This window comes from Barbus barbus (genome assembly GCF_936440315.1).
Source record: "Barbus barbus genome assembly, chromosome: 19".
Lineage (NCBI taxonomy): Eukaryota > Metazoa > Chordata > Actinopteri > Cypriniformes > Cyprinidae > Barbus > Barbus barbus.
Window position 1 is genome coordinate 24,350,231 of NC_136747.1, and position 20,574 is coordinate 24,370,804.

General features: G+C 35.6%; 1 protein-coding gene across 1 annotated transcript; it reads right to left on the minus strand.

Annotated features, from left to right (window-relative positions):
* Positions 1 to 22: 22 nt before the first annotated feature.
* On the minus strand, positions 23 to 20,073 carry LOC306885824 (uncharacterized protein; the record flags this gene model as incomplete). The annotated part of the gene is made up of 36 exons (XM_079442607.1): positions 20,010 to 20,073; positions 18,936 to 19,065; positions 16,215 to 16,611; positions 15,378 to 15,458; positions 14,533 to 14,550; positions 13,921 to 14,013; positions 13,214 to 13,249; positions 11,555 to 11,626; positions 11,353 to 11,397; positions 11,044 to 11,079; positions 10,846 to 10,869; positions 10,699 to 10,752; positions 10,274 to 10,336; positions 9,317 to 9,358; positions 7,870 to 7,926; positions 7,604 to 7,657; positions 7,443 to 7,496; positions 7,197 to 7,250; positions 6,888 to 6,941; positions 6,568 to 6,621; positions 6,439 to 6,492; positions 6,250 to 6,303; positions 5,993 to 6,046; positions 5,700 to 5,744; positions 5,552 to 5,605; positions 5,424 to 5,477; positions 5,202 to 5,255; positions 3,892 to 3,963; positions 3,766 to 3,801; positions 3,624 to 3,668; positions 3,494 to 3,526; positions 2,741 to 2,887; positions 2,593 to 2,647; positions 2,295 to 2,489; positions 1,055 to 1,132; positions 23 to 222 (listed from the first exon to the last, which is right to left on the minus strand). The coding sequence occupies exons 1-36, from the start codon at positions 20,035 to 20,037 to the stop codon at positions 23 to 25; spliced, it is 2,676 nt and encodes an 891-aa protein (XP_079298733.1). The 5' UTR covers positions 20,038 to 20,073.
* Positions 20,074 to 20,574: the final 501 nt, after the last annotated feature.

Genomic DNA, 20,574 nt, shown 5'->3' on the forward strand with positions numbered 1-20,574 from the left:
ATGAAGGTTTCTAGGTTTCTGTTCATGGACCCTTGATGTTGACAGACTTCTTCCCGCCAACCAGGTAAAGAGGTTGAGGCCTAAAGCAGTTTGAAGGATCACAAAGACCAGGGGCGCCCGGAGGTCCTCTGGGTCCAGGGGTTCCTGGTGTTCCTGGCACACCGGTGTCTCCTCTGACCCCGTCCTGACCGTCCTTACCGATGCCAGGCTTGCCAGTTGGTCCTGGTAGGGTTTTGAAAATGTTGATATCGACAGTAAGTCGACAGTAACATAGTACCATTTTTTTTTTCTAGGTCTTCACAATGGCTCTGTTATCTATGGAAGCCCGTTTCCGCCACTGAATAAAAAAGGTTATTGCGACTTTTATCTCCTAATTCAGACTGTTTTTCTCATAATTGCGTGATTATAAACTCGCAATTCTGAGAAATAAAGTCAGAATTGTGTGATATAAACTCGCAATTGGAAGACGAAATGATGTTTTATTAAAGTTCGGGAGGAGCACGTCAGATACTTAGCCTAATTAACACAAGAGGAACGCACTCAAGTTAATCAATGGACGGATATAAATACAGCTGACATACCTCCATTCACATCCCTCCACCGCCTCTTCTCCACTCAAGAGGTTACCACTAGAGTTCTCACCACACTATGGGGGGTATTCTGGGTTCGGGCCATTCCCGAGCTCAGAGCCCTTCCCCAGGACAGCACGCCAACTACGCATTACTATACTAGCCAAATACACATTACCTTACGCAATTCTGAGAACATATCAGTCTTTTTCCCCCCTCAAATCTGGACTTTAACTCACAATTGGGAGTTTATATCTCACAATTCTGAGAAAAAAAGTCAGAATTGCGAGTTTATATCTCGCAATTCTGACTTTATTACTCGCAATTGTGAGTTTATATAGCACAATTTTGTGAAAAAGTCAGAATTGGGAGATAATAACCTTTTTTTTTATTATTATTCAGTGGCGGAAACGGCCTTCTGTAGTTATCTTTTGAAATGATGGTAAAATATGATTAGCAGAAAGTTGAGGTTTAACATTTCGAACCTTGTGGTCCGGGTTCTCCAGGAATTCCTGGAATTCCAATTCCGTTATCTCCCTTGTCACCTTTTTGTCCTGCATCACCTACACAAATACAGAACCAGAAAAATTATTAGACAAAGTCGTCAATCACATCGTAACTCGCCATAGACAAAACACAATCTAAGAGTATGGCACAGCAAATTTATTTATGTAGCACATTTCATAAACAACAGTAATTCAAAGTGTTTTACCCCCAAAAAATAGACGCATAAAAAGATGCATAATACAATAAAAACAAAAAGCAATGGCACAGGCCTTAGTCAGATAATCATCAGCAGCATCAGATAATATTATGGCACTTTTATGTTTACATATTTGGGGGGTGCATTTTATTATTTGGTTAGAAAAGAGGGGTGTGTGTTTGGGCCAGAAAAAAATCAGCAATGGTTTCATGGTGCAATGCTAGCACAAATACACACTATAGTACTGAACACAAAAGCTCTGCAATCACACCTCAGGTCTCTGACCTGAACTGATGGTAAAATTCTTATATTTTAAGCTCTTGTAAAGGACCCGGGAAACCTCTGTGCCTGCTGACATTTATACAGTCAAGAATGTTTGCATTTATAAACTTCAATAAACATGCTCTCATCCTCAGAGGTTCTGCAGAAATAACTGAGGTAGATTGAGATGCTGTCAGGGGCTTCTCTAATTATCCTGTTACTGCATCTCAATCTCTGTTTCATTAGCAAGCGTAGCATTCCTCCTCGGCTTGCTGGCAATTAGGGCCGACTGCACTCACTGTACAACAGCCTGCGCTTGTGAGGACAAAAGAACTGCAGTGCAAAACATTCTGGAGCCTGCTACCCTTCAGTGACCAGCGACTGATGGAAATAATTTTGTGCTCACAGTTTTAGCCTGTAAATTCTGCCTGAGGCAAAATACACTCATGGAATGTTATAAAAATGGCTGATTCTTGCAGGGGTACTCAGTTGTGCACATTATATGATATTACATCACTTTTTTACAGTGTATTAGCATGATGCAGCAGAAGCTTAACTCAGTATTTCATAGTTATGAGAGTTTAATATTGAGAATTCATAGGCAATAAAAAAAAACTAATCAAGAAGTTAGCAATCAAAGACTCAGCATTAACTGCATCCTCAAGAACTCAGCTGTAATTGAGCTGAGAGCAGAGCACTAATTGGGACACTGATACACGGTTCAGAGATATCAGAGGACGTGAGATTCAAACTAATGGTACCTTTGACTCCTGGTTTTCCAGGAAGACCGTAGTATCCTTGAGGCCCCTTGGGGCCCATGATCCCTCTGGGTCCGGCTTCTCCAGCAGGACCTGTTGGTCCCGGTGGTCCAGGTGGTCCCATGGGTCCTGGAGTTCCAGCGGCTACAATGGGAAGAGGCTTCTTGGCTACTTCCTTCTTGTAGGCATCTAAATGTTCTGTTTGATAAAATACAATGTTATACATTAGTTGCCATTTATAAAGCAAAATAAAGTTGATGTTGGTGATTTAAAGTGATTATTAACTAATGAGATGTCATGCCTTCAACAATAGCAGAGCAAATGTCACGAATCTTCTCGTCACTCATCTTGAGCCCCTATTAAATTAAATTGAGAACAACATCAGCAACAACTGCAGAGCAAGCATTTCCATTCAAAAGATGAACAATGTCACAAAGCAATGTACTCACAGGTAGACCTCTGGGACCAGCGGGTCCTGGTTGTCCTCGTTCCCCCTCCAGACCTATGGCTCCCTGTGGTCCGGTCAGACCCTCATGACCCGGCTGTCCTGGACGACCATCAGCTCCTGTAGCTCCTCTCTGGCCTTTCTCTCCACGCTTAGATCAAACAAGAATGTATATACAGTTGAAGTCAAAACTTTATATACACCTTTCAGAATCTGCAAAATGTTAATTATTTTACCAAAATAAGAGGGATCATACAAAATGCATGAATTTATAAAAATGACCCCGTTCAAAAGTTTACATACACTTGATTCTTAATACTGTGTTTTTTTGTTTAGTGATAGTTGTTCATGAGTCCCTTGTTTGTCCTGAACAGTTAAACTACCTGCTTTTCTTCAGAAAAATCCTTCAGGTCCCACAAATTCTTTGGTTTTCCAGCATTTTTGTGTATTTGAACCTTTTCCAACAATGACTGTATGATTTTGAGATTCATCTTTTCACTGAGGACAACTGAGGGACTCATATGCAAATATTACAGAAAGTTCAAACGCTCACTGATGCTCCAGAAGGAAAAACCATGCATTAAGAGACGGGGCGTGAAAACTTTTTGAATTTGAAGATCAAGGTAAATTTAACTTAATTTGTCTTCTGAAAAACATGCAAGTATCTTCTGTAGCTTCTGTAGATTTTAGATTTTTTTGGTCTGGTACAACCTAAAACTCCAATAATATGAGTGTTTATGAATGATAGCACACTTACCTCACCCTTGATGCCAGTAATACCCGGAGGCCCCTGTAAACCATTATTAAAAACCATCACACAACTGTACACATACTGGAATTTCATAATTAGAGGGTGTGACAAATATGCTGCTATAAATATTGCGAACCTGATCACCCTTTATGCCTGGTTCTCCTGCAACACCTGGATCTCCCTGTAGAGCGATGAGAGTAAAATAAAATTACACAGCACTCATACAAGTGCAGGAAGCAGCAGGAATCTAAATGGTCACTGAGTACTTTCTAATTTACCTCACTTCCTTTGGGACCAACGGGACCCATCGGGCCCTAAAATAAGAAAAATACATGATCATACACACACAAAGGGCAATAATACATTCTGTGTTAAGATTATCAGAATGAACAATGAGCAATGACCTGGTCTCCTTTATGGCCCGTGTGACCCTTGATTCCACGAGGGCCCATGAGTCCGTGGTCACCTTTATCTCCCTGTGGAAGTAGTCAAGATAAAGAATTACAATAACAATGTATAATTGTATAGCACTTCATCAAATAATTGCCTTTTATCAGTACTCATTCATGTACTGTAATTATGATAAATAGAGAAAATGGTGTGAATAGCCACCCATTTTTTTTCTGAATGAGTTAGACATAATATTACACAAACATGTTTTGTATAATTATTATGCGGAGTTAGTTTTAGTGCATCACCTATCATTTGATACTGAAAATAGTATGCAAAGGGTGCATGACTGCATGCTTTTAAGCTAATATTGTCCAACAGAGACTACAGTATATAACAGTCTCGTAGGTTTTATGAAAGAAAAAGACTTTTTAAGACCAAAGAAAAAAATTAAAGGAATATTTGTATTAGTGATGCTTTAAAGTTTTTATCAATTTCCAATAGATCGCTATTATTTTTAATTTATTATATAAGAAAATCTAAACACACTGCACAAAAGTCATGTTCTTCCTCCATATTTCCTCATATTAACTTTAAAATAAAGTCTTGTTTTCTGAGAAATTGATCAAAATGAAAGAAGTAAACAAGAACGAATAACTGCGAAAAGGCTGAAAAAGAAATCGAAAGGGAAAACAAGTTTTTATTCCCCAATCCACATTTTTTAAGCATGCAACAGCTCACTTTATGGTGTTTAATATCTCAGAAAACAAGACTTCATATGTTGAGTTTACATCTTAAGTAAATATATCTTTACTTAAGGATGTTTAGATATTTGTACTAGTAAGCAGAACAAAACTACTGTATTCATTTTTTGCAGTGCATGCAATATTTGAATTTAAGCCATTCTGGTTCAATTTAAGACCCTTTCAGCCCTTTGTTTGTGGAAGGGAAATTAAGACTTTTTAAAACCCTTTTAAGACCTGCAGAAACGATAAGTTGAAGTTTTTAGATTTTTTTTAGCCTAAAAACAGCAATATTGAATTTAAAGGTAAACATAAATTAATAAATAAATAATTAAGTGATTGTATATTGATACTAAATGTATTATTTATCTAAATTCTAGAACTTAATTGTGCACTTCTGCAACAAAAGGTGCTATTAATACACAATTTAGTTTGTTTTTACTTGCACACTTACTATTTTCTTACATATACTTTGCTGGAGATGGAAAAGACAGTATATGTTTGGTGCATAGTATACTGTATGCATGCAAATTGGGACACAACCATTAAAGATCCATAATCAGACCAACAGCCCAACCCACCTGGATTCCTTGCAGGCCCATTGGGCCAACTGGACCCTGTTTTCCTGGTTCACCCTGAGGAAGGAAGTTTGTTGTTTAATTGAATCCATTTTTAGAAATTACCATGAATTACAATCTAACCAATTGTAACCAATGAAAAAAAAAAAGTTCTTAAAATTTTTCAAAAATTAAAAAAGAAAAAAACAAATATTTATGTATATGTTCAAATTATGCTTTTATTACAGTGGCTCCTTTGGCTCCTGGAGTTCCATCTTCTCCTGATGGTCCAAGTGCTCCCTAAATAGAAAATTAACATATAACAATGTCTTTAAATGTATACACAAACAAACAGCTACTATCATAATACTTACATTTTTACCAGGAAGCCCAACTGGACCAGTCTGTCCTACAGTGCCAGTTTCACCCTGCAAAAGAGAGCGCGATTGCTTGTCGTGCATCACTGTTTTCAAATTTAAATGAGATTCAGCATATTTAATTTTCATGTAAATTAAGTTTTACCTTCTGGCCTGCAGGCCCCACGAGTCCCTGTTTTCCTGGTAAACCCTAAATTTGAGATGCAGCATTGTTTAGCCAAGGTGAGTTTCAGATTACAAATGAGTGGAAATCTCTTCATTTAAAGTTTGTTGGTGTCAGCATACACACACCCTCAGGTAAATACAGTGTTTGCTGTATTGCAGGCAAACCCTCATTTACTGTAACAGCATTCAGAGTACCAGCATCAGCTTTGAGAATCATTTCAGGAAAAGCACAGCAGAATAACATTAAACATATGCACATGCTGATTAACTCACTGGAATTCCCACAATTCCCCTGACACCAATGGCTCCGGGCAGACCTGGATCTCCCTGTCAAGCAGACAGCAAAATCTTAAATTCTTCTTCGGTTTTTATCAGATTTGAGAATCATTTTGTCACATAACAATATGCATTTTAATAATCAAATATGTAAAATTCAGTATCACACAAAAATATATCCACTGCAGTGCACCATGTACAACTATACATTCTGAATTCTATGCATTATCATGAAAATGATCATCATGACTCACCTTCTCTCCTGGAGCTCCTGGTGCTCCATCAGATCCATGCTTTCCTGGCTCACCCTACAAAATAAACAATCTTCATCATCTTTAAAGTTGACATTTCAGATAACTCTTCCAGCACCGTTTCATAATTATTCCAGTGACGGTGAATATGAAGGTCATTTTAAGCATAAATCTGATGAATCAGTCACTCACAGTGTCACCCTTGGCTCCAGAAGCTCCTTTCTCTCCCGGTGCTCCAATCGCACCCTAAAACAACATATTAGAATTCTTGTATATTAGAGTTTTTGAGTAGGATAGATCATATGGACAGCAATAACTCACATCGTCTCCTTTAGGCCCAGGATGTCCCTGTCGCCCTCTGATGCCTTCAACACCCTGTTAAGACACACAAATATTAATATTATTGAATATTACATTAAACTGTATAAATCACAAAACTGAGCATAGAGTATAACACACAGGCTAGCTCTAAAATCATGTTTTCTAACCTATAAAATCTGTTGTACATTCTCTTTTCATAAACATCCGATAAATAAAAGACTTAACACCTCTGTATTTTGATACCAGACTTTAGTTCAGAACATTTTGATCAAATATTTGATAAATAAAAAAAAAAAATCTATGAACTACAGCTCACATACTGGTGATCCTGGTGGTCCAGTAGGTCCTGGGATTCCGTTGAATCCAGGAGGACCCTGTAGACATAGAAAACACAGGCTAGCTCTTATAATATACCAACACTTGCTTTTTGTTCTGCATACAATCTGCATATCTGCTCACAGAGCAGTTTTAAAATCACTGCAGACGTTATTCGATTGGCTGTATTGAGTTTTAAACAAATGTAATTATTTCATGCATTGTCCAGACTCAAGGATATTGCTTTGTAAGCATTCCTCTGGTTTCTCACTCTTCTCCTGGTCTGCTTCAGATGAAGATGTTGTAAATCTTACCCGATCTCCTTTATCACCATGAGGTCCAGGGAATCCGATTGGCCCTCGCTGACCCTGCAAGGAAATTTGATATTTCTTTTTCTTTTTTCGTCAATACCTGTTTTGTGTACATAGTGCTTCGCCAAATATTGTATGTAAACACAATCATGCCAATACTTTAAATTGACACTGATATTTTTGGTCGCAGACAATATTGAAAACACATCACACTCTGTAATGCATAACCAAATAAACAAGTTTTCATACATCATCTCCTGGACGTCCAAGAAGACCTTGCTCCCCGGCGGCCCCTCGCTCTCCCTGTTAATAAAGGAGAAAATGCTTATGGTGTTTATTGATTTAAAGCTCAGGAGAGCTTGTTTATTACGGTTTCTTGATTTTTATCATTCTTAAGAAGGCAATCTTACCTTTTCACCTTGGGTACCTGGCGCACCGTCCACACCAGGAAGACCTCGATGTCCCTGGAAGAGAGATTCAATTTAATAATACACTCATTCATTAGAAAGGTAGCTGGTGTTTGGCCTGAACTGCAGAAACAAGTAAATGGAACGTTTTAAGAGACGTTACAGTTTGTTTTCAATAATTTATTTTTTATTTAAAGCAATATTTCAATTTCTTACATTTTTATAATTATATTTGAACATTTTCTTAACATTTAGGGCTGGCGCCTCACCTTTATCCCTGGCAGACCAGGCAGACCCTGCGGTCCAGCTGGACATGTTGTCTGGCACTGCTAGCAAAATGAGACACACAAATGCATCAGGCCTATTCATCATCAACTGTAGGATCAGACAGGAAGTGAAGAATAACCCACAACCAGCCTTGAGCTCACCAGAGACATGCAAACCAAGCACTGAAGATTTAAGATGAGGGAGCACAACAGACTGCAACTGACTGTCAGCTCTTTTCATGAGCCAATGACAAATTATTAGGGCTGGGTATTGATATATACTTCATCATTCAAATACATTTCGATCTCAAATCAATTTGATTTAATATGGATTCATTTAGATATTAGCAATCAGGTACAGTACATATAAAATGTAGAGCTGATAAAATGTAAAAAAAAAAAAATGCAATGTAAGTCGTTTTGCATAAAGCGTCTGCTAAATGCATAAATGTAAATGTAAATGTAAATTAATTGTTTTTCATGGGAAAAAAAACTGTCAACTAATGCTATTTTACTACACTAATGCTTATTTGTAAACAAACATTCAAATTGTACTAGAAAGTTTTTTTTTTTTTAATAAAACATTATATATTCATTCTAACTTTTTTAATGATTATTATTATGTTTCTACTCCAGTTTGTTTTTGAAATATAAACATTTAAACAGTGGATGCCATAACTTGTTTTCATTATGGATATATTTAAACATTAAATATAGACAGGTTAAGTAAAAATATATATGTAATATAGTATACATATTTAGCAAAATGCTCTTTTCTACAGTTCATTTTTCTAACTATCAAGTTTATGTTCACTAAATGGATTTTCTGAGGTAAATGTATCATGTGACATTATTTACATGCTGTTTCACTGATGTCTTTCTGCAGTTGAAACTCTGAGCGATTATATGAACTGTTTCTATATTTTCTTTCTTTCCTTTTGGTGCTATAAGTAGCGGTAAAGAGGAAGAGACGATCTGTTCACGTCGCCAGAAGTGAGACGCTACAGTGATCTGTCACGCCACATTAAAGTGTGCCAAATCATAATTTATTGTTTGACTTTTGTATTGTTTGACAGAATTTGAAAGCTGAGACTTTCATATCAAAACGGACAAAGCAAAAAGATTATTGTGATTTACTGGATGGGAGGTGTGCTACAAATAATGTTTTATTAAGTTTTGTTCACTTGAAAAAAATGAAAACAGTATAGATCGATTCTTTGGGTTTAAGAATCGATATCGCTTCCTTAAAATGAGAATCGATTAAAATCGAGAATTCTATATCATCAGCCCAGCCCTACAAATTATAGAGCAGATACAGAGCACGTTGACATTTTCCAAGTTCCACATGTCGCATACTCTATCTTTTTGTGTTTTAAGATCTAGGTCTGATTTGCAGGTTTTGTGTGTCCATGTGAAACATGAATATTATTAAAATCTAACAAGCACTCACAGTCTCCCCACTTCCCTCAGGGTTCCCAGCACCTTGTGGTCCCTACGGACAGCAGAATGACAGCAGCGTAGTTTAGATTCAGAGACACACACTCAAGCAAAGCCTCAAATGTTACAATGGTCAGAACAGATCTGTGTCAAAGCTCTGCATTAGTTTTAAACCCTCTGAAAGCCAAAAGAAGTCACCTGATCCAGTTAAGTAAGGGTTAACAGAAGGGACAAAGACTAAAAATGTCTTAGAATGTCCAAAACAAAACGTGAACTTGAATGTAAAAGAGAAAATCAATAGCAAACCTTCAGCCAAAATTCCCTTCAAGGCTTTCTTTTTGAGTGTACGTTTAGTAACTTGTATGTTATTGTACTAACAAATGGTTAATATTAGATTATTGTAATAATCTAATACAAATTTGTACAAAAGTACAATCTTAATTTCATGAGACCAAAACAAATCTTATTTTTATCTTGTGTTACAGATTTTATTTTCAGTGTTGTAAGCAGACTAGTAAAATGCTTTATCCTGGAATAAGATGGAATGAAATTGATACAAATTTGTCAATATAGATGCTGAAATGCATTCAGTTTTGCAAGTTACCTTAATACCTCATGAGGTAAATGTAAACAATCAAATAATTGTATAGTCAAAGTTAATATTAAAAATAATTTAGTTCAGTAAAACATTATTTTAGATAAAATAGATCTAGATTTGTCTAAATTCCTACATTGAAATTTGATATTCTCATTCAAATACCCCCTCCCCCTTTTTTAAACAAATCACACCCCATGTATATATATACCCATTTATGTATAAATATACTATGCATATACGTAAATGAAAGCTAAATATGTATATATTTACATTAAACTGAACTAAACTCATTTAAGTAGTTGTGTAAGTTAGCAAGAAAGCATTTGAAATATGTAAAATGCTAAAAATGTAAATGGCAGAAGTCGGTCTTACTGCTGGTCCTGGAGGTCCTGGTGGTCCTGGGACCCCAATTCCTCCTCTTGGTCCAGGAGGACCCTGGAAAATTCAATTCCATAAAGAACACTTTAATTTAGGTACCAGAAACAATCAACATGCTGCAATAATAAGACTAAGTATGAAGATGTATATCTAATGCCAAATTCACACTGCAAAGGTGGCAAAGAAGACTGTTTAATGCAGCTCGGAGGTGGCATGAATGCATTTACACAGCAATGATAACTATATACTTTGATACTAGGGGCTGAAGTGGGTCAGAGCAGGCTTAATTTAGCTTTGGATTTTAGCATTACGTCTTCTGAACAGACAAAGAGCAGCCTTAACTCTCTGTGCTTAGGTGTGTAAAGACGCCTTCATATGTGTCTTAGTGTATTGTGTACCACTTTGTAATGAATTCTGACCTCTGGTCCAATGTTTCCCTCATCTCCTGGAATACCAGGCTTCCCTGGGGTTCCCTGCATGAGTGGAAAACAGTGTTAAAAAGTGCAAATGTAAAATTAAAAGCTGAGAGTGAGACAAATTAAAGTAAAACCAGGTTTTTCACATACTGGGGGCCCAACAGTCTCTGGTCCCTAGAAATAGAATATAGAGTGAATAATTTGTCTTTAAAAAGCATTATTTACTTTGAAAGTAAATGCAATCAAAAAGACAAGAAAACAATAAGACAACACAATGTCAACAGAACACAAACACATTTAGCATTGAAGGATTTGATTGTTTTCCTAAAAGGGAAAACAAATACTCACAGGGGGTCCAGCAGGTCCAGGGAAACCAGGGAGACCCTACAAACCCAACAAAACCAAATGTCAGCAGTCCCACCTGGATTTTCATTTTTGTAACGATTTTGTTTGGGATCAGTAAGGTTTTTAATATGAAGTTTCTTATGCTCATCAAGGCAGTTCTCACAATTCTGATCAAATCTCTCCCAAAAGAGACTCCATTAATAAACCTACTCATTATTTAGCTGCAAATTATGCAGAATCACCAAAAACACTTTTATTGACTTTACATTGTGTTACATTATTGCAGAATTATTGTCTATTAAGATCTCTTACTCTTTCTCCCACCGGTCCTCGTGGTCCCATGGGGCCCATCGGTCCCTACACACATATAAAAAAGGATTCCACGGTGATTCATTTTGCACAGTGAAATACTACACTTTGTGTGAAACCGATATGTAAATCTGTAAAATATTGATTGTATTGTTGGTTTAGGTTGTGTTATTAAATGGTAAAGGTCATGTGTCTCAGTACTGACCATTAGTCCCGGTGTCCCCTGCAGTCCCCTCTGTCCTGGCAGTCCAATCTCTCCTCGATCTCCTTTACTGCCCTACAACACACAAACAGCTTTATCATCATTCAGCATCGACTGCAGCCGTTGCTAAGATACAGCGGGTCTATGCTAACGTAATTAGCCATGCTGGACTCCTCGGTGCATCTGTCCTCATCTGATAGGAACAGAGTCAGATCTGAGCAGTGTTTGACCTATTTATGACACACCAGATGATGGTGCAATTCAACCACACTTTCCCTTAACAGATATTGACACGGGAAGCTGGATTGATTGGGTGGGTTTCAGATCTGGCAGCATGTAAATGCATTTTCTGATTAGGAGTTATAATACAAAACTTTTTATTGGGTACAACTTTCAAGCTCAATAAAGGCAATATTCTGTCTTACTGAATAAACTCCAAGTTTGAATTTTAGTCTAATGTATCTCATACAGAATATTGTATAATACAATGCACTGCCATGGGACATTCTTCAAATCTAGTTCTCAGAACTCTGTTCTTATTTTTCAAGGAAAATCCAGCATCCCTCCATTATTATTATTAACAGTTATTATTATTATTATTAAAACATATGCGCTTTTCTAAAGATTTTTTAAAATCATAATTTATCCTTTTTATCTGCACATATTCATAGTGCTTCCAATTTATTTTGTATTGCATATTTTAAATTTTAGTGCGGAATAATTATATATCAGCTTTATAATTGTTTTAGCTTACAATTAATTAATTTTTAATGTTTTATTTTTAATCATTATTTTTAAATAAATACTTATATCACATTTATAATCTTTGTATAAATTTAATCATGTTTATAATCTTTTCATTTATTTTTTGAGCAGATTTAGATATCAGCTTTATATTTTTTTTAGCTCACAAACTATTTTTAGCGGTTTGTTTTTTAATAGTATAGATTATAAGGTTAATAATCTTTATATCTTACATTTTATTATGTTAAACTTCTTTGTGTAGATTTATATATACACTATTGTGTATCTTATTTGTCTTTTAGTGGCTTATTATTTATATATATATATAAACAATTAAAATTAATAATATATTAATACTAAATAAAACTAAAAATTAATAATATATTAGATTATCTATTTTTTTGTGTATAATATTCACCAGAAAGCCATTGGACATGCCAAGACTACTTTTTAAAACGTATATTAGTCAAATACATACATACACAGTATAAAACTATATTGTTAAAAAAAACTCTAAAAATACAATATATGGATATATATAGCACCTTTATAATCTTTGTAGAATACAAACTATTTGTGTTTTGGGAAGGGTGTCATAGTAAATACAGTAGTAAAGTAAAATAGTAAATAAAACTAGTATCAAATTAGATGTCTGCTTTGTAATCTTTGTAGTTTACAAACTATTTATTTATTTATTTTTATTTTAATTCATATATCATCTTTATAATCTGCCATAACATGAAAATAATTACTGATTTATCAGTGTTGGTCTGAATTTCAATTTCAGTTCATCCCTTTTCCTAACTCTAGGCCAAACTAGTATGAATCTTGTTGAGTTTAACCTCCTGCTCAGTTTAAGAACAATGTCTTCTTAAAGAGGTTGGAGATGAAGATGTTCCTACAATGTTTCACACTTACCAGAGCTCCAGGAGTGCCCGGGGTGCCTGGAATACCCTAAAGAACAGGAAAAAACGAGAAAAGGACACTGTGTGTTAAAAAAACAATAAGTAAGTCAGTGAGACAGGGCAGAGGTGTTGACAAAAGAACATCTCTAATGAGCAGCTCCTGCCTTCCTGAACAAAAGAAGAAATCCTTAATGAGCTGCCTGAGACGAAAGAAGACCAAAGATGAAGTGCTTCATTAGCTTGTGTTGAAGACTGAGCTGCTGAAGTCTAAGGAACGGCTCTAATGGAGATTCACATGATTTTTAGTACAGGAAAAACTCTGATGATGACAATTCAAAACAGCATGAGTTAACTCATAATCATTTTGATTTGAAGATCAATACATCAAATGAATAGGGAAATCTCATAATGCTACAACTGTTTACATACAGAGTGTAATTATACTGTATTTCCTATTTTTCCAAATAGAATGAATAAAAAATTAAATAAATTAAATGAATGATTTATTAATAAACACAATTAATTATAATTAATAATAAATTAATAATACGAAATAAAATACAAATAATAATAGTATATTAAGTTAAATAAAAACAAAAATTGAAAAAATAAATTCAGTATTTGCCATTTTTGTGTATAATATGCACCAGTGAACATGTCAATACTACTTTTTAAAATTGGTCTTATTCAATTTTTTTTTTAATGAGCAGAAAGACTTGCATCTCTCCCGTCTCTGCCTGGTTCTCCTTGGGCTCCACGAGGCCCCTCAGGACCCTCAGGACCGGGGGGACCAGGGATCGGCTTGGGATCCGGCTATAGGTGGTTGAAGGAGCAAGAGAAGGAAACAATGAGTAAACATAAACATGAATATTTTCAAACTGATTTTATTATTTGCTTTAGCCAAATATAATCAATGTTTTTCACTGAATACCAAAATCAATAACTGGAAGGGTTGAAAATAATCTCTCTCTACCAAGGACCTTAACAAATTACTTTAACACAATAAGGAATACAATATAAATCATTAGCTCTCCGCTGCCAGCTTCTCTTTATTAGTTCAAGGTTTAAACGAGCCAAGGAACAACACATTTAGAAAATAACTTCTATGGTTAAGCAAATTTCTCAATAAAATAACACATTATTTACTTTGCGGTGTTAATAACCTCTAGCGTATAAATACATAAACGCTGTTCTGGGTCATGTTTTGTTGATTGAAGTAAGTATTGCAGGTAGCAAATGAGACAATTCAGCAATAAAGCAATGTAGTAGATTATTTGCTAAAAAATAATTTATTAGATTAAAAAGGGAAAAACAAAGTAAAAAATCAAATACCTCAGCATTGGCATACATCTGAAGAAGCAAGAGAGAGAGAGAATTAAGATTATTGCAGAGTTAGTGAAAATGAAACCCCTTCACCAAAAAGAGAAAGCACACCTGTAGATGGCGCCACAACATGCGGCCTACGAAAGCGCCCCAGCCGGCCAACTCATCAAAACAAAGCAAATGCATGAATTTTGACATTAATGCCAACTGTTCAGTGGCAAAGTGAGATGTTACGAGGTCTTTTGAGGCAACTAACTTTTCCAGACTGCCACAGCAATAATCTATCAATATTTTTAGGCCATACCTATGCAGCACACATATAAGATAGAATGAGAGTAATACTGTCGATAATTTTACAACTATGGAAGTCAATGACTACCATCAACTGTTTGGAAACCAACATTCTTCAAAATATTATTTTTTAACCACGGTATCCGTTGCCTTCTGTGGTATGGAGAAAAAAAAATAAAAAAACACTATGGGAGTCAATGGCTATTGTCAACTTTTTGGTTACCAACATTCTTCAAAATATCTTCTTTTGTGTTCAACTGAAGAAAAAAACTCATACAGGTTTAGCTCAACTCGAGAGTAAGTAAATGATGACAGAAATATCATTTTTGGGTGAACTATCCCTTTAAAACCAGCCTATAGTGGTTTGATGATCTTAGCTGACAAGGTTTAGAGTTTTAGGTGCTTGCTGATGAGGATAGGAGGCCAACAAACCACTTTTTAGTCTTTCAGAAGGTAACCGACCTGATTTCTTCATATTTAAGTGGTTAAACATGAGAAAAAGAGACTGTGATTGGTCAGATTCTCATTTAAGACCAAACAGGAAGTGAGAATAGCATAGTTACCTCAGAATGAGGAAGTTCGGTGCAGCTTTCTCTCTGAGCTCGCTTTGGGTCACAGTGAATCAGCATCCACTGCAACTCAAACTGGAAAAACACAAACACAATGAAGTTATTTCTTTATTTGACTATATAAACAAATCCTAAACCACAAGGCTTTTATTATTTACATGTATCAGAATTAGGTTTTCAGTTTTAAATCATTATAAGTTTGACTGACAGCACTATCAGACTTATTTTTTTATCTGTCCTTTGGACAGGAAGTGGCGTGAGGTCCAGCAATCTGGCAGTTACATTGACTGATGGTAACACATGTCAGATAGTGTGACAGTTACACAGACTGACAGTCGCATTTATCACAGGTAGTGACTGTAACAGGATGTGATGGATTTGATAGGTGCAGGGTGACAGTAACATTCATCAATTACAGTATAGATCCACTGCAAAACCTAAGCTAACATAAAACCTAATCAGAACACAAAAGAATGAACCCTTCCAAAACTTGAATCTTAGAAAGAATTAACCATTCCAAAGAATTAACCATTCCAAAATTTTAATCTTAGAAAAAAATAGGAAAAAATTAACCCTTTAAAAGAAAGAATTAACACTTCCAAAAACTTAAATCTTAGAAAGACTTAACCCTTTCAAAACTTCACTATCAGAAAGTAATGCCTTGAACTTGAAAGGTATATGTCTGAATGTTTTGCTGGCAAATATGGCAATAAATAAATAAATATCTAATGCAATTATTTTTTCCCTACATCATCTACAGGCAAATGTATGTAAGAAAGTTAAATATATACTTTATTAGTAAATATTCAAGATTGAGCTGGTGACTCTCACCACTACAGAGGTGTTGGGATCAGAATCCAGTCTTCCGATCAGAGTGTCTCCCTCCGTGTTGACGTAGCCCTTCCTCTTGATGGGTTTCTGGTCCACAGGGTGACAGTCCACGTACAGCGTCACCAGCTCCTTCTCCACACCAACCATCACTTTGTGCCATTTAGTGTTGAAGAGGACGGAAAGGCCTGGGAAGGTGACGGTCTGCACATCTCCCTCCATAGTGGTGAGGAAGAACTCCAGGGCCTGCTGATCTCCATTCAGACGCATACCTGCCTGCTTCAAACCGTCTTCATCCACCACCTGCCAGATGTTCCACACCTTGTTGACGGTGTTCTTGATCATGCGGAAGGTGGTCATGAAGGAGTACTCATCCGGGAAGCCCCTTGGAAAGTTCAGCCTGGTGGGCAACAAATATTGATATATGTTGAATATATGTCTTATTTTTCACAGATGAATTGCAAGCAGCAATCAAGATACTGTTGGTTATCTATCTGTAATCTACTGTTAGATGCAAAAATAATGTGTACTTTTAAAGTAAATGTAATGCAAACTAAACTAAATGTGTACTGTTATTTAAAATATATATATTTTCAAGTCCATTTTAAAATTACAAATATGTATTTTAATGTATATGAATATTGAATATATGGAATGATATAGAACATAGAAGAATAATAAAAGAGCAAAATAAAACAATAAAGAGTGAAATGAGCGTTTCTCGAGAATTGCAAGAATTTCTCAAAAATGCAATGTAACAGCTTACACTATAACATTGCATTAACAGGTTTCTTCCACATAAAGTGCTTCTGCAAATTCATAATGAAGTTACGTACTTGTCACAAAGCACATCTATTTATAAAAGGGATCTATTGCAGCTAAGAATAGTAATTCACCTCCATTATTGTCTGATCATCAAGGGAATAGCCCTGCATTATACACACAGAGCAGCTCGGCTTCAAGTTGCTCTGAGATAAAATTATGAATGCCAAACAGATCAGAGCCAAGCGCACTTTCATCTTCAAAGCCTGTGTGTTGTCCGTGAGTTATTTCAAAGGGACGGTGCTGGCTTTCACTGCACTGTGTTAAAGAATCAGAGGCCGGGCTGTAGGCAGAGACAGAACACCACAGCATCTGAGAATCAATTATCCTGTCCGGTTTTACAAGCACGCTCTCTTGGCTTGACCCGTGTGGCGTTTTAACGGGCAGAGGCGCTCTGCAGGAGATGCTCTAACAAATGAAGCTACAGCGCCCTTTAACTAGCTTGTAAATGGATCAAGGCGAGGCCATAAATATGGAGCTTCCTGTTGGCTAGTAAAATAAATGAGGTACACAGATTGGAATAATCTCTAATCTTAAGAAATCACGTTCTCCCTTGCCATTTCCAAGTCACACTTTCCCAAATAGATATTAGCACTTCAAAGACTCAGAGTCCATCTCATAATTAGCCATTTAGTGTCAGTTACGTAACAGTTTCCTTTTGTTACAGCAGAGTTTTTAGACTGTGTTAATGAAGATTAGCGTTATCCAAACACTCAGGCCTTGTCTTTTATGTCACATTATGCCACATTAAAATACTGTCAGATTTCATCTCTGTAACATCATTTATATTTATATTTTGACTTATACTGAATTCATTATAATGAACCAGTGACTTTGTTTCCATCTATGGTCATAACAGTCAAATTCTCTATAATTACCCTTGTGTTTTAAATGTGCACTTGTAATGTAAAAATATCAGATATTACAAGTGCATAATTCATAATAACAGGGAAAAAGTCCATCACTGATTGACCTCTCACATCAAAATTCATCAGTGAATTAGTTTGGAACTGTTTTGTAGTTTTGGCTTGTAAACGGCGAATGATCCGTGTAGATTTCTCTCCTGATTCAGATGAGACGACTTTATCACTGGAGAAAACAATACTATGGATAGACGACTCGTGTGTTAGCTGGAAGCAATGGTTTGAAGTTAAAAATGATACAGCTGAATACAGCTTTTCTCTTCACAAGACATTAATTGATGGACTGGAGAGGTGTGTATTATTGTGATGTTTTTATCAGCTGTTTGGACTCATTCTGACGGCACCCATCTGGTCTTAGGAAGAAACAAACTCATCTATATCTTGGAGTAAATTTTCAGCAAATTGCCATTTTTGGGTGAACTATTCCTTTAAGTATATTATATCTGTAATTAACACAGTATTTTTCACAAGGGTATAGCTGATATTTACCAGTTGCCTCTTTAAAGTTTATTATAAAATATATACTCTTTAAAGAACAAAAATAGGCTTTTCAGTTAGCTGTGGAGACTATTAGAGTCTCTCAAATGCCAAACATTTTACTAGGCCAGAGAAATAAACCAAAAGACTTGACAACCAAGCTAAAACGTGACTATTTGTGTGTCAGTGAGACTGGTTGTCTGGGTATGCAGTGTTCTGCTTGAGAGGATCTGCATGGGTTCAGACAAGTCTGTTTTTGCATTATTAGAAGCTGTTCAGAGTCTGACAACACCTGTCTCTGACCTGTAATAATGTAACACCTGAAACAAAGATTATGGATGTCAACAAGGTTGTGTGTGCGTGCTTATGTGACATTTCCAGCTTTAGTTCATGTAGATGCATATAAGATGTAAGTGAAGTTTTAAGCACTTGTATGCGTTTTGTACCATATAAACATGTTCTATAACTAAAATAAACCACTCACTAAACCATGTATCGGTACCTGGTTGGGATCTGGAAGTTGGCCTCTCGGTCGAGTCTGTAAGCCACCTGGAGAGGTGTGGATCCTTCAACCTTTCTGACGCCCCTCATGGGAATGACATCCAACTGAAACTGCGTGATCAGATCAAACCCTGCCACACACAAATACATACTTCAAATACTCCAAAATTCTAAAGCAATAATAATGGAATTTCTATTACAATTTAGAATCATTTCGGATCAAATAAGAAGTCTTCGTTCACACTGCATATCAATTAATTTTTTTCCCAGAAATGATCTTTTGGATGGACTGTCTACTGTGTCATTTCATAAGATAGACAGTTCAGACTGTCCAAATATGAACTAAACTGCTGTTCACATAGAGGGGGGGAAAAAAACAATATCCCAATTATAATATAAAACCATTGGCATTTGTGAGAAATTCATGCAATACACTATTATAGCAACATTAATATGCATTTATGTACATATCCAGTCCAAAAACATCAAGTAGGTCTCTTTACATCTGTTTACTTCAGTAATTGCATTTGAACTTGCTTACTCCCCGTTTCCATCTGTGCAAGCAGCACATGTTTGTGATTTGAGGTTGCACCCTCCGCATTATTTGTTAAAAGCGAAGGAGTCGCAACCAATTAAGATCTTGCTGAGCTAGAAGTGTTTCCACTGCAGAATTGGCCGGTCAGAGACCAAAGTTTTATTTGCCTCATTTGAGATCTAAAGATGTCTTAAAACAAGGCGACTATCAGCTTCGGCATCTTTACCTAATAAAACAAACAGCTTCGTGCCGCTGCATGTCCTGCATACAGAAAACTACTTAAGACTATTTATAGATAAGCAATGCCTGAATGAAGAGGGTTTTAATGATAATGCATAAAGCATGGTTATTAAATATTCATATTAACAGTCATGAGAAGTGATCTAGTGTGCATTTGTTTTTGTTTTTTTATAAAGGAGATGCAATTATATATATCATGCAATTTGTATAAAACATGAAATCCCCAAAAGACTATATTGCATGCACACATATGATGAAAACACAGTTCACAGCCTGTCTTTCACAGTGGCTTGATTTTACCTGGAAGGTCATCTTGTCCATTCTTCATGGTTGGGCACACCGAGTCTCCATCTAATCTGTTCAAATCCAGCTCTGAAAAATTCATAAGCGACATGAGTGTCATTTCAGGCCTGTCTGCAGCGACATATCACCAGAGAATACGCTCAGATTGTTAAAAACATGACATTCATTCACCCACCTGATAACACAAGACAAATTGTATCACAAACACATATATTTTACTACAACAACAAAATAATAATAATAATAATAATAATAAAAACATTTTAATTTGTAACCAAATGAATAAATAATTATTATTTAAATCTAAAATTAAATTTAATTATACAGTTATATAAAAGTATGCTTGGGAATGTCTAGCATGCTTAAAATAATGATAGCATACAGCAAATTATTTATTTAAATTACTAATTTAAATCTATTAGATAAAAACTTGGATAAAAAAAAAAAAACATGAACAAAGAGACTTAAAATATATTGAATAAATATTTAATTTTACAAGTATTATTTAAATATAAAATAAATAAACACTTTTCAAATTGATTTACTTTTTTTAATGCAAAGT